A 13,765-nucleotide genomic window follows, 5' to 3' on the forward strand; every position below is an offset into this window, starting at 1 on the left:
ACCATGCCCGGCCCAACCCTCTTTATAAATTACCCAGCCTTAGGTATTCCTTTAGAGCAACACAAATGTGCTAAGACAACCACTCAACCTCTTTAAAACTTTTAATCATCATCACAAGCTAAAACTCTGTACCCATTCAACAATAACTCCTAGCCACATCCTCCCTCTTCCTTTGGTAATCTCTATTTTACTTCTGTGTTATATAAGTGGAATCATGCAGTATTTGTCCTTTTGTGTTTTGCTTATTTCACTTTGAAAACAGCGTAATTTTATAACTTATATCTTCAGGATTTGAAGTTAGATTCTTTAAATGAGAGTATGAAGCTAAAAAAAAGTTTGAAAACTACTGACTTTCTCAAATTGTAACCTTTCTCAACCTTACTTAGAACCTAACTTCTTGGATTTCTTACTGAGAACATTTCCTTTATGTCTTCTTGTTTGCCTTTCTGTCTCTAGCACATTAATCAGAGGGCTTGATGAATGAATGAAGCTAAGAAATAACAGACCAGGCTAATTCCTGACATCACTCATGCATTGCTATGGTAGGATTGTGGGAAAAAGGCTTTTTTGAGGTCACCTCTCTGTGTTAGATGTTCATAGTGGTGCTGAGGGCAAGTTTCAGAGTTTCCATTGATTCCAGCAGCCAAGGAAGCTACTCTCAGGGCTCAGTTTTCCCTGAAGATTCACATCTCAGATCTGCATGCCTCAAGGTGTCAAATTCTGGCTCTGCATGCTTTCTGGTGTGGAGAAAGTGTAATTTGATTTTGAGTTTTTGGATTGAAATTGCTGGTTCGAGACTTATTTTTTTTTCTCTTATAATTTATATAAATGTAAGGGATATAGGTGCAATTTTGTTAAATATATTGCATAGTGGTGAACTTTGGGGTTTTAGCATCACTGTCACTTGAATAGTATACATTGTATCCATTAAGTCATTTTCTCATCATCTACCCTTCCCAGTATCCACTGTTTGCCGCTCCATACTCTTTGTCCACGTGTACATATTATTTAGCTTCTACTTATAAGTAAGAATATGCATATTTGATGGTTTCTGAGTTGTTTCACTTAAGATAATTTTTTTGTTTTATTTTGGTTGAGAGAGGGTCTCACTCTGTTGCCCAGGTTGTATTGCAGTGATGCAATCACAGCTCACTGCAGCCTTGACCTACTGGGCTCAAGCGATCGATCCTCCCAGGTTGAAGTGATCCTCCCAAGTAGCTGGGACTATAGGCACACACCACCACACCTAGCTAATTTTCTTTTTATGTTTTCTAGAGATGAGGTTTCACTATGTTGCCCAGGGTGATCTCAAACTCCTGGGCTCAAGTGATCATCCCACCTGGGCTTCCCAAAGTGCTGGGATTATAGGCATGAGCTGAGTGGATTCTATATGAGAAAAAAAATTTTCCTTGGGTTTAATGTAATTTTTCTGAAAAGATTACTCAAGTGTCTTTTTAGAATTCTACATCCAGGAAATAGGAACCCAGGTGTGATTTATTGGCATAGTTATCAAACCCTTGTTTTGCTAATGTTAATAACATAATATTCAGTGACTCACAGAGATGGTAGAGATGTCAGAAGTCATTAAACTTAACCTCTAAGCCTCACTCTTCTGACCTCAGAGGTGTTAGGAAAGTTTATAATGCAGGTGGCGAATGTAACATAATGAGCAGTTTATAATAGATGTTTTGTAAAGAAGTCACAATAGTGACTGTTAATGTTAAAGTGGACCATGTCCACAAGAGAAGCATCAGTACAGTAAGGGAACTAAAACCAGGAACTGTGATGGTGAGTGCAGAAGAGAAGCATTTTAGAAGATGGAACATGATAATGTGTCACTAACTCTCTGGACAGCTATCAGGTAGTGGAATAATTGTTTTTTTTTTTTTTTTTAATGTAGTGCTAAGAACAAAAATATTACTGTGGATTATTGGAGCTTCAAATGAATAAGAACTTTCTAAGACACAGATTGACATTAAGCTAAGCAGCGTGCATTGAGACATAGAGGAGATTCTAATATTGTGGTTAATGATACAAGTATAATAAAATTCTTAATTACAAGGAACATTTATCCTCATTTTACCCATGGCCTTTGAGGGCAAGGACTGTGTTGTCCACAAGGCTATACTTTGGAGCATGCCTGCCACCTGTCAGGCTCTTGCTGATTTTTGATGAATGAAATTAAAATGATTTTAAACACTAGTTCACATTTTTCCTGCTCTCCAGCTTTTATTGAGTAATATATGCATCTGATCTTCTTTAAAATGTTCATTTTTTTCTTGAAAATATATTAGTTATATCGAAAATGTCCTTGCCTCATTTTTTTCTTCTTTGTTTATCTCATGGATCGTTGTAAAGTGCTTACATTCAGTGTCAGCATATTAGTTGTAACCTTTTATTGCTATTGATATCTATAAGTACGTTAAGTAAATCTTCATTTTGCTGACCTCTTTGAGGATGCATGGCATCAGCAGATTCTCTCTTTCACTGGACAGGTGAGAGATTAGCAGGATCAAGTCAATTTTTCCCTTTTTGCTTTGTTTCTTTCAGAGCAGCAAGATTCATTGTCTAGCAAGAGGGAAACTGTGTTAAATGGCAGAATTTGTCTTAGTGGTAATGGTTTAAAGAGTGCATGTAAATTATACAGCTTGTTTACACAGGGTCTGATAGGTACCACTGCAAGAGATTCTTTTTAAAAAGCTGTTTTATCAAGGCAATCATTTTAACTCAACCAGATTAATAGCATAATAATTAATAGCACAAGAACGTTTCAGTATATAAATTGGCTTGTAGGTAACTTGAGATGGCAGTTTCCTCTTCCCTTCCGATATCAGTGAGGCTGCTTTGCCAGATGGGTTTCCATTATTAACAAGGGAGAGAGTCTTCCAGGCCCTCATATGACAAGTTCCTGGGGTAATTTGTTTACCTGTTAACTCTTTGAGGGAAAGCAGCAGGATCTACCTGCCAGGGTGTGGAGAAGTTGCAGGAGGCATGTGAAAGTCTGAGCATGTGGTCCTGTAAAGTGTAGTTGTAGATTTTCTTCCAAAAAGGCCAGATGGGTGGTAGTAGGAACATGAGAACTCTTTCTTCTTGCAAATGATTGTTATTCTTTTATCATCTCTTCTGACCATTTTCTTTTTTGTGCTTTATAGGAAACTGGGTCCCTTGAAGAATCTACAGATGAGTCTGAGGTAAGGTGGTGTCTTAGGAGCCTTTGCATTTGTAGCTCACCATCTAGTTCTCTTGAGTTGTGCTGCTTTGCTAAATGCCACATTCCCAGGGGCTGAGGGAGTAAAGCAGGGCTGTAGGTGACTGAGCCCTGGGGAAGAGCTTTTAGTATGCCAGTTATCTTAAAAGAGATTAAATGGATTAGCTTAAAAAATAAACAAGAGGCCGGGCTTGGTGGCTCACGCCTGTAATCCCAGCACTTTGGGAGGCCAAGGCGGGCAGATCATGAGGTCAAGAGATCGAGACCATCCTGGCCAACATGATGAAACCTCGTCTCTACTAAAAATACAAAAAAATTAGCTAGGCATGGTGTCGCACGCCTGTAGTCCCAGCTACTTGGGAGGCTGAGGCAGGAGAATTGCTTGAACCCAGGAGGCGGAGGTTGCAATGAGCCGAGTTCGCGCCGCTGCTCTCCAGCCTGGCGCCTGGTGATGGAGTGAGACTCTGTCTCAAAATAAATAAATAAATAAATAAGAAAAGGAACAAAAACTTTTCATCTGGAACAATATTTTAACTTGAAACCTATTGGCAGTTGGAATATTAATACAGTTTTAGAAATTTATCTCAACACTTTAACATCCTCCTTGCTTGCTTTTTAAACAGTCACTGTAGGTTTTATGATGTATATTCTTTATTTGTTCTTTTAATGAATGTGACATGTTTATTGGTGTAATTTTTGAAATCATTTAAATTGGAGTTTCTTTCTTGGAAACTACCTTAAAAGTTGTTAGGTGTTGTGATAGTTTCTTAAGGAGAATAATATATAAGGAAGGACTTTTTAAAAATTTTATTTTCAAGTTTGCATAAGAAATGTTTAAAGATAATATGAATTTTTTTTTTTTTTTTTAATGAGACAGTGTTTCACTCTTGTAGCCCAGGCTAGAGTGCAACGGCACAATCTCAACTCACTGCAACCTCCACCTCCTGGATTCAAGCAATTCTCCAGCCTCAGGCTCCCAGGTAGCTGGGATAACAGGTGCCTGCCACCACACCAAGCTAATTTTGGTATTTTTAGTAAAGACAGGGTTTCACCATGTTGGCGAGGCTGTTCTCACACTCTTGGCCTCAGGTGATCCGCCTGCCTTGGCCTCCCGAAGTGCTGGGTCAAGCATAACATAAATTAAGTGGCTTACCAATTTTATAGATGGACTCATAAGAAGAAGTACATTTTTCCTTTTAATATTTCATTTCACTCAGGAATGAAAATGTATCTGTGATAACCTGCTGGAAATACCCACTGATATGACTCTAGCCATAATAATCTATTACATTTGGGTTGATATTGCATAAGCTTATGTGAATTTTGTTGCTTTTCCAGGGAAAAGTTGGGCTTATGCATATTTCTGTAGAGAACAGCTTATGTATCAGGGGTGTCCAATCTTTTGGCTTCCCTGGATCACATTGAAAGAAGAAGAATTGTCTTGGGCCACACATAAAATACACTAACAATAGCTGATGAGCTAAAAAAAATTGCAACAAAAAATCACATAATGTTTTAAGGAAGTTTATGAATTTATGTTGGGCCACATTTAAAGCTATCCTAGGCCACATGTGGCCCATGGGCCACAGGTTGGACAAGCCTGTTATATATTATGTCATTGTGTAATTAATGGTTTCTAACATTTTCACTAATAAGACTTCCATTACTGTGGGACTCCTGGTAAGGCATTTCTGAGTTTGCCTATAGATAGGATATATTTGTTAATTTCTCATAAAGTATTGAAAAGCATTTTACGTTTCCTTATTTTTGGAAATCTATAGTTAACTGAGATTCCAGTGTTCTCAGAATCATTGATACAGAATCATATAGTGTTGGAACTCTGCCCAGGAATTTCGTTTTACAGGTGAGGAAGGTGTTGGCAGCCACTTAAATCTAAATCTTTCCACACATGCCCCAGATACAAAACAGCTCAACAAGAAAGCAAATAAAAGCACACACAACCCAGGCCTCCAGTATAATTAGCAAACGGGGAGTAATACAAACTTCAATGCAAATGGGGAAATAAACATCCAAAGCCAGCAGAATCGGCTCTGGAGTTGACACTGGAGCTGAGAGTCAGATGGAGACTGGGTAGAAATGAAGAGAGTATAGCTGAGACCCAGCTGAGGCAGAAAGCAGATAAAACTCCTCTTTAGTGAAAAGGGGGCCCCCATCCTTAGTGGGGAAATACGAGAACAGATGTGAGACTTGGTGGATTTCGAGAATTTAAAGAAAAGAGCTTGAAAGTATGTGGGGCTTTAGGTGATAGAGTTGGATGGTGCTACTTTTGGGAGAGATGGGGGAGGCATCCCTCAGAGGCTTGGCAGTGAAGGAAAAGGACAAAGCAGAGGAAATTAAGGGTGCCCAGAAACAAAGAACATCATCGGAACAGGAGACTTATCTACTCACCAAAAAAGATACCACTTAGAAAAGACAATGCAGAAACCTGGTAAACCACACAGATGCCTCACCTCTTCTTCCCTAGTAGCATCTATTATTGCTATCTGGGAAAATCCAAGATATTTAAAAATGAATTGAAATGACAAGTAATATCCATAAAAAGCTACTATAGGAAGAATTTAGAAAGTCAGAATCAGAGTTTTCAGCAGCAGAAAACAATAACATAACACTCCATCATAAGTTGAATATCTGTATGCAAGCATTTGCAGATGCAATAAACGACCTTAATGCGTTTTTTTTTTTGAGACAAAGTCTCACTTCTTCACCAGGCTGCTGTGCAGTGGTACGATCTTGGCTCACTGCAACCTCCACGTCCCAGGTTCAAGTGATTCTCATGCTTCAGCCTCTTGAGTAGCTGGGATTACAGGTGTGCACCAGCATTCCCTGCCCACTTTTGTATTTTTAATAGAGACAGGATTTGCCATGTTGGCCAGGCTGTTGTCAAACTACTGGCCTCAAGTGATCTGCCTGCCTTGGCCTCCCAACATGCTGGGATTACAGGCGTGAGCCACCGTGTCTGGCCACAATAAAGTACCTTAAATCAGAAATTTTAAAACTATGTTAAAAATGGACAAAAAAACTAGGAAGTTAGAGAATGAGAGTTGGCCAAACTGAGGAGAGAAATGGAAGGAAAATGTAGTTCTTTTAAGGTTGAGGAAAGTGAGACCCAAATGTGGCCTGATTGGCTAATGTCCTACAGCTGATGAGTGGGAGAAAGAGGTTCCAACTCTGGACTCTTTCTGTTGTCTTGCTGTCTAGTCTCCAGTGCCTTCTGCTTGGGATAGTGCTAAAGGGCTGGAGGTGGATGTTCATTTGTATCTTGGCCATACTTTGTGCTTTTTGTGTGACCTGGACATAGCACCTACCTCCTGTATTCTTCATTTTCCTTGTGTGAAAAATGGGGCTTATTGCTTGCCTTGTATGGTTGCTGTGAAGATGAGATATAATTAATGTTCATAAAGCATCTTATACAGAGCCAAGCACATGGGAAGCACTTGGTAAATATTAGTGACCTGCAGTTCTTATTTTAGATATTGTCATAGTGGCTCATTTTCCAGCTTGGTGCTTCAACTTGAGGGCTTGGGGGAGATTATCTCCCAACCTCCCCACCGTTGCCACTATGAAAGCAGTTACTCTCTTAGATATTACTGATTCTACTGAGTTTATGGACCAGCAAAGTAGTCAGGATGTTGATAGACCAGGTTTAAGCCTTATCAGTGTAGTAAGCCTGTTTGCAGTTGAGACTTTGGAGACTTTTGGGTTTTTTTTACTCAGTTTGAATCACTTTCCAGTTGCAGGAGCAGTATTTTGAGACACCACTTAGTCTCCCAGAGAATCCTCCTTCATCCCTTTCTCTTTGTTCTCTATCATCTCTTCTCATTATGTTTTGTAACTGTTAAACTTTTTTTGAAGGACAGGTATTTTCCTTATATAATATTTCTACCTTTTCCTTATTCAAGTACTAGGATAATTTCCATTTCCATAAAGAATACTGTGTAGTATTTTCAACCATATGACAATTCAGATACCATTTTATGAAATGTTGCATTTCATGTAAACTGTGCTTTTTATATCAGGAAGACTTTTAAGTTTATCTGAGGGTCTTATTTTAATATATGTTTGGGAAAAGAATATTGTCTACCTAAAACTGGCCAAATATTTTTCATTAATCTTGAAAACTACATCCAAATGAAATTGTTGAGTTAGTATTATTAATGTAATGGAAAGTGGTGTATATATCACTATTTAAAACTTTAAGAATTTTAGCATATTTTGCAGTTAAAGTAGAAATGCAAAATCATATTACAACTAAGGTAGTTAAGTATGTCATTTAATAGGCTACATAGTTAAGGGACCTGAATTTATGGTAATAATTGGTTGTAGCAAAATTTTTTTAGACTAAACTGGTCCTTCCAGCTAGGATTAAAAAAAAAATACACAGTGTATTGTTTATTTCACCTTGATATTATGAGCCAGACTATTTCTTAAATGGTATTTCATTTTTGAAGAGCATAACAAAGAAGTACATCATCTTCAAAAGGATTTCATTCCTATTTGGATGCACTAAGATCTTTTCAATACTTAGGGATGATTGCTCTTATGTAAATGGTAGCAGAGTGAGGTGGGAGCACAGAGGAGTGGATGAGTGGTCAGGAATGGCTTCAGTTGGAGTTTTCAAGGTTGAGTATGCCTGGAACCTTGGGAGGTGAGTCTGGGCAGTGAGGCTGCTGAAGGAAATTGGTGTGGTTGTGAAGCTCCTAATGTATCAAACCAGCACGTGTGGACTTAATTCTGTGGCCATCGGGGAGCCACCCAAAAGCTTGATTGTTTAAGGTAGATAAGGGGTTGGTGACAGACAAACTGGAAGGAGAGACAACAACAGGAAGACCATTTGCGTGGTTCTCATCAAAGTCCCCATAAGAGACAGGAGGAATGTAGGGGCCTGGGCAAGGCAATAGCAGAAGACAAAGAGGAACTGACTCGAAAGAGATGGTTCTTGAGTTTAGACAATAGGAAATATAGGATAGTGTGGGAGAGGCAAGCCAGATAGGGAGTCAAGAAGATTCCAGTGTCTAGTTCAGCCTTGTTACAGGAAAGTGAGTCCATTATAAACAGTGAGAGGAAAAAGATGTTCTAAGCCTGAATTCTGAACCCAAAGAATGATTTCTTTATGTTTAGATTATTCTTTTCTTCAAAGTGGCACTTTGTAATCCATTGGTGACCTCTTTTATATAGTTTTGTTTAGGCTGAAACAAATAATATACTTTTGTATTAAATATATTTTCAAATAAAAGCAAGTAATCAAATTAGTTTCTGGGATTTTATTTTTTTTTTTAAATCCTGCAAGTTACTGCTTGTTAGAGGCAGGTCTCTCTGAGCCCTCTTTGGAGCAAAGATGTAATGGAACAAGTATTGTGTTTCTCACAGTACTACTCTGATAATGATGATCATTACAAAAATGAACAGTTATTTAGTATAGTTATTTAGCCTTGGGCACTTCAGTATGCTCTTTAGGTATCTTCATCTGCCCTGTGACTTGGCCGTGATGATGGCTTCTGGTTTACAGATAAAGACACAGACTTAAAGTTTTTGGTAACTTGCAAGGCTACCCAGGTGGTAAGTGGATTTGGATCCAGTAGTTTGACTCAAGGCTCCAACCTCTAGTTACATTGCCTTTAACTTCCTTTTGACTCTTTGATTTTAGGCCAGACTGTTCCTGTATGTACCTTTATAGAATTTGACAGGATTAAAAAAAATCTTTGAAACTTTCCCTATGTATAAAATGAGACTTTTGGATAATATTACAGATTTTGATTTGTTAAACTTGTAGGAAAAGATACCAATTTCAGAATTGCTTTCTATTCTAGAGAATGGAGAATAATTTATATATAATATTAATTGTTTAATAAAGTTCCTGAATTACCACAAAATATATAATACTGTTTACAAAACAGCATTTTATAATTTTATAAAAATATTTATAAAATAAATAATGTTAGCTATAAGTGAGACCTCCTTAAAAATATTTATTTCTGTATTTAGAAATTTAGCTATAAGAGCATTTGTTTGCTTTGTATAATACCAAAACTGGAAACAGGCTAAAAATATCCAAAAATAAGAAATTGATTAATGAAGATTTATTCATATAATCCATATAATAGATTGTAATTCTGCCAGTAACTTGATTAATGGCATTAATATTTAGGTAAAGAAAATATTCACATGTCTTTTTTTCATGTTATCTTTATAATCGAAAAAGCTTTTTATAAAAATGCCATTAAGAACAGGGGTTGACAGGATTTTTCTGTAAAGTTCTAGGTAGTAAATATTTAAAAGCTTTGCAGACAGAGGCAATATGGCAGATATTCTGTAGGTATATAACTGTAAAAGTGTAAACATCATGCTTAGCTTATGGGCTGTACATAAACAGATGCTGAATTTGGTCTGCAGGCTGTAGTTTGCTGTTCCCAATTTAGAGTATATGGGTTTCTCTCCACCCTACAAAATCCATATACAAGTAAAGGAAAAAGGCGTGCAAGACCATATGTCACTGGGACATGTGCTTTTTATTTTATTTATTATCATTATCTGCCTTCATTTTCTAAATTTTCTATAATATGCTTAACTTGTATACTTAGCAAAATAATATTTTGTTTTTTATCAAAACATATTAATCTTTATACATATTGTAGGTGTCTTCTGTATTGATGTTTGGGTTTCAGAGCTATGGAACCCAGAATGAAATGACATCTTTCCTTCCCCATCTCAAACTCTAACAAGGGAGTTAGGGGAAAGATTTGGTTTATTTATTTCTTTTTTTTTTTTTTTTTTGAGACAGAGTTTCGCTCTTGTTACCCAGGCTGGAGTGCAATGGTGCGATCTCGGCTCACCGCAACCTCGGCCTCCTGGGTTCAGGCAATTCTCCTGCCTCAGCCTCCTGAGTAGCTGGGATTACAGGCACGTGCCACCGTGCCCAGCTAATTTTTTGTATTTTTAGTAGAGACGGGGTTTCACCATGTTGACCAGGATGGTCTCGATCTCTTGACCTTGTGATCCACCCGCCTCGGCCTCCCAAAGTGCTGGGATTACAGGCTTGAGCCACCGCGCCTGGCCAGATTTGGTTTATTTCTTAGCCAATTTTATTGTATCCAAGATTTTCTGCTAATATAAAGCCAAAATTGTTTTTACTGTACTACACGTTTTTCTTGAGACATTACATTAAAAAATCATTTTGAAATAACTGTATATTCACATGTAGTTAAGAAATAACACAGAGATGGGAGATTGAGGCAGGAGGATCACTTGAGGCCAGGAGTTTGAGACCAGCTGGAGCAACACAAGGAGACCCTGTTTCTACAAAAAATTTACTAGGTGTGATGGAGCTTGCCTGTAATCCTGGTTACTTGGGAGGCTGAGGTGGGAGGATCACTTGAGCCCAGGAGGTTGAGGCTGCAGCAAACCATGATCATGCCACTTCAATTCAGACTGGACAGCAGAGCAAGACCCTATCTCTAAAAGAGAGAGAGAGAAAAAAAGGAAATAATGCAAAGATATTCTGAATACCCTTCACCCATTTTCCAAAGGGTAACATCTTATATAACTCTATTACAATATCACACCAGGAAATTGATATTGATACAAGGCACAGACCTTATTTGGATTTCACCAGTATTACATGCACTCATTTGTGTGTGTGTGAATGTGTGTGTACTTAGTTCTGTGCGGTTTTATCATGTGAAGATTCATGTAACCACCACTCTACTGCAGTGAAAATACAGGACAGTTTATCACAAGTTTCCCTTTGCTATCTTTCTGTGATCACAGCCACTCCTTGCTGCACATCCAGCTCCTGGCAACTACTAATCTGTTCTCCATCTGTATAATTTTGTCATTTTATACATACTATATGCATAGAACCATACAGAGTATAAACTTCGGAAATTGGATTTTGTGTGCTCTTCCAGTCTTTTAACTAGTTGTAGGTAGATTTCTCACATTTAAAGTAATTATTGATATGTTAAGGCTTAAATCTGCCATTTTTTGGTTTTCTGTTTGTTTCCTCCATTTTTCATTTCTCTTGTTTCTCTTTCTTTCCTATGTGTTACTTGAACATTTGTTAGAATTCCATCTTGATTCACTTATAGTTTTTAGTTACTTTGTATAGTTTTCCTAGTGGTTGCTCTAGGTATTGAAATAGGTATACACAACTTATCACAGTCTATTGGTGTCCACAACATTTTGCCACTTCTAGTCAAGTATAGAAACCTTACTTCCATTTAGGTCATTTTAGCCTCCTTGCTTTTTAAGTGCAATTGTTTAAATATTTTACATACTTTGAGCATCACATCAGTTGGTATTGTATTTTTTTTGCTCCCACTATCAAATGTCATTTAAGAAACTCATGAAAGGAATAATCTATTATATTTACCTCTGTGTTCACCCATCTCTATATTCTCTTTCCTTTTTGAAGTTCTAAGCTTTTTTCTGTTATCTTTTATCTTCTGTTCCTTTCTGTATAGAAAGCTCCCATTAGCTACTCTTTAAAGATAGGCTTGCAAATGACAAATTCTTAAGTTTTTTTTTTTTATTTTTAAATTTTTTAATATGAGAATATCAGAGTGTCTATATCTTCCCTTCTGTTTTGAGGTTTTTTTTTTTTTTTCTTCCCAGATACAGCATTGGTGGTTGGCAATTCTTTGCTTTGAGGACTTAAGATATGTTGTGCCATTTCCTTCTGGCTTCTATCATTTCAAATGAGATATCCATTTTCATTTGAATTGGTGCTTCCTATAAGTAATGTGCTGTTTTCCAGCTTTTCTTTTTTTAACTTTAGTTTTCACAAGTTTAATTATAATGTTTTTGGCCATGGATTTCTTTTATTTATTTTATTTGGGGTTTGCTTAGCTTCTGGGATATGTAGGTTTATATCCTTCACCAAATTGTGAAAGTTTTCAACATTTTTTTCTCCAAATACTTTTTCAGTCCCACTCTCTCTCCCTGTGGAACTGTAATAACATGAATGTTGGCGCTTTTGTCATTTTTTTCACAAGTTCCTGAGAGTTTTATTTTTAAAAGTTAGTTTTCTCTCTTTCATTCAGAGGGTGTACATTCTGTTGATCTGTCCTCAGATTCAGTGGTTCTGTCCTGTGTCATCTGTACTCTGCTATTAAGCCCATCCAGCGAGTTATGTCCTTTGGTTATTGTATTTTCTAGTACTAAAACTTTCCTAAAATTTCTGTTTCTTTGCTGAGATGTTCTATTGTTTCATTTGCTTCAAGAGAATTTATAATTACTTGAAGCATTTTTCTAATGGCTACTTTGATAATTCCAACGTCAGATTCATCTCATTATATACATTTTAATGCAAGACAATATTTAAATCATGAAGAATCAGTTGCTTCATTATTTCCTATATGCTTCATGTTGTGCTGAGTGTTTTTTGTGGATTATCTCTTTTAATATGGACCACAGTCCTGTCAGGTAGTATATTTGTTAGGAAAGGCTGGTTATGCTGAAGTAACAAACAGTTACAAAATTGTAATATGTTAACACAACATTTATTTCTGAATAGAATTAGTAGTGCAGGGAGAGGAAATTGAGGCATCAATAATATAGAAATGTGATCATTTTCTGTAGGGTTTTTCCTATTTATGGAACATGAACAATATGCTATGGAATACATTGATCATAGAACTGGAGACTAAAGCAGTTCTGCTTCATGGAGATAAGTTTTTTAAAAAAATATCCTGTGTCTTTGAATAGGTTCTTGATGTATTCTATATTTAGAAGTATATCCCACTTTCTCAGAAGAGTTTAGAGTATTGTATAAAGAACTTTGCAATATAAGCATCAAATTATTAGCATAACATTTCAAGATTACAGTTGAACAGCAGAAAGAAGAATAGGAAGGGAAAAAACATCAGGCTAACGAGGAGTGTCAAGGAAAGAGAAGGGCACTAAATAGCAACTGAAATGTTTTGAGATCTGCTTTATACCAGATGAGACAAGAGACAGATGTGTTCCAGAGACCTTTGATTTGTGAACACAAGTAAATAGCTAAACTAGGCTTATTCTGCCTATAGTTTGTTCCATTGAAGCAAAGATTGCATATGCATTCCATTACTCAGAGCCCAGGCCAAGGCAGGTAATAACAGAACCGTTAATTGGTGTAGGCCAGGTGCAGTGACTCACACTTATAATCACAGCACATTGGGAAGCTGAGGTGGGAGGATTGCTTGAGGTTAGGCATTCAAGACCAGCCTAGGCAATGTAGTGATCCTTCCTCTCTACAAAAAAGCAAATTAAAAAAAAAATTGTGTCACCTCTGTCTTTGTAATTTTTGTGACCATTATTAAATAAGCATGCTTCCTAAACAGATGTGCATTTAATTCTGGTTTAGTTATTCCAAATACCAGTTAGGAGTTCTTAAATATTTAAGATGTATAAATTTTAATAAAACCAAGTGGACTGACAAATATTTGAAACTATTTAGAATAAGCCTGTATGCTATTTAGTTGAATGAGAAATTAATTTTAAAATAAAATGCAGTTTATAGGTACATCAGCCACAAAGAGAATTCTTTTTTCAGTTTTGTTA

General features: G+C 36.8%; 1 protein-coding gene across 4 annotated transcripts in view; it reads left to right on the plus strand.

Annotated features, from left to right (window-relative positions):
• VPS41 (VPS41 subunit of HOPS complex) overlaps positions 1-13,765 on the plus strand; it is a 206,826-nt gene that overhangs the window by 8,429 nt on the left and 184,632 nt on the right. For 3 of the 4 annotated variants that reach the window (XM_064366755.1, XM_064366757.1, XM_012473695.2), the window contains exon 2: positions 3,153-3,191. In XM_064366755.1, coding sequence (XP_064222825.1) covers positions 3,153-3,191 — 39 coding nt within the window. Of the gene's footprint in view, positions 1-495; positions 543-3,152; positions 3,192-13,765 lie in introns of those variants that run through there. The other variant, XM_064366756.1, reaches the window with a different exon arrangement.

This window comes from Aotus nancymaae, unplaced genomic scaffold, assembly GCF_030222135.1.
Source record: "Aotus nancymaae isolate 86718 unplaced genomic scaffold, 86718_ANA_hifiasm-v0.15.2.pri h1tg000065l, whole genome shotgun sequence".
NCBI classification, from domain to species: domain Eukaryota; kingdom Metazoa; phylum Chordata; class Mammalia; order Primates; family Aotidae; genus Aotus; species Aotus nancymaae.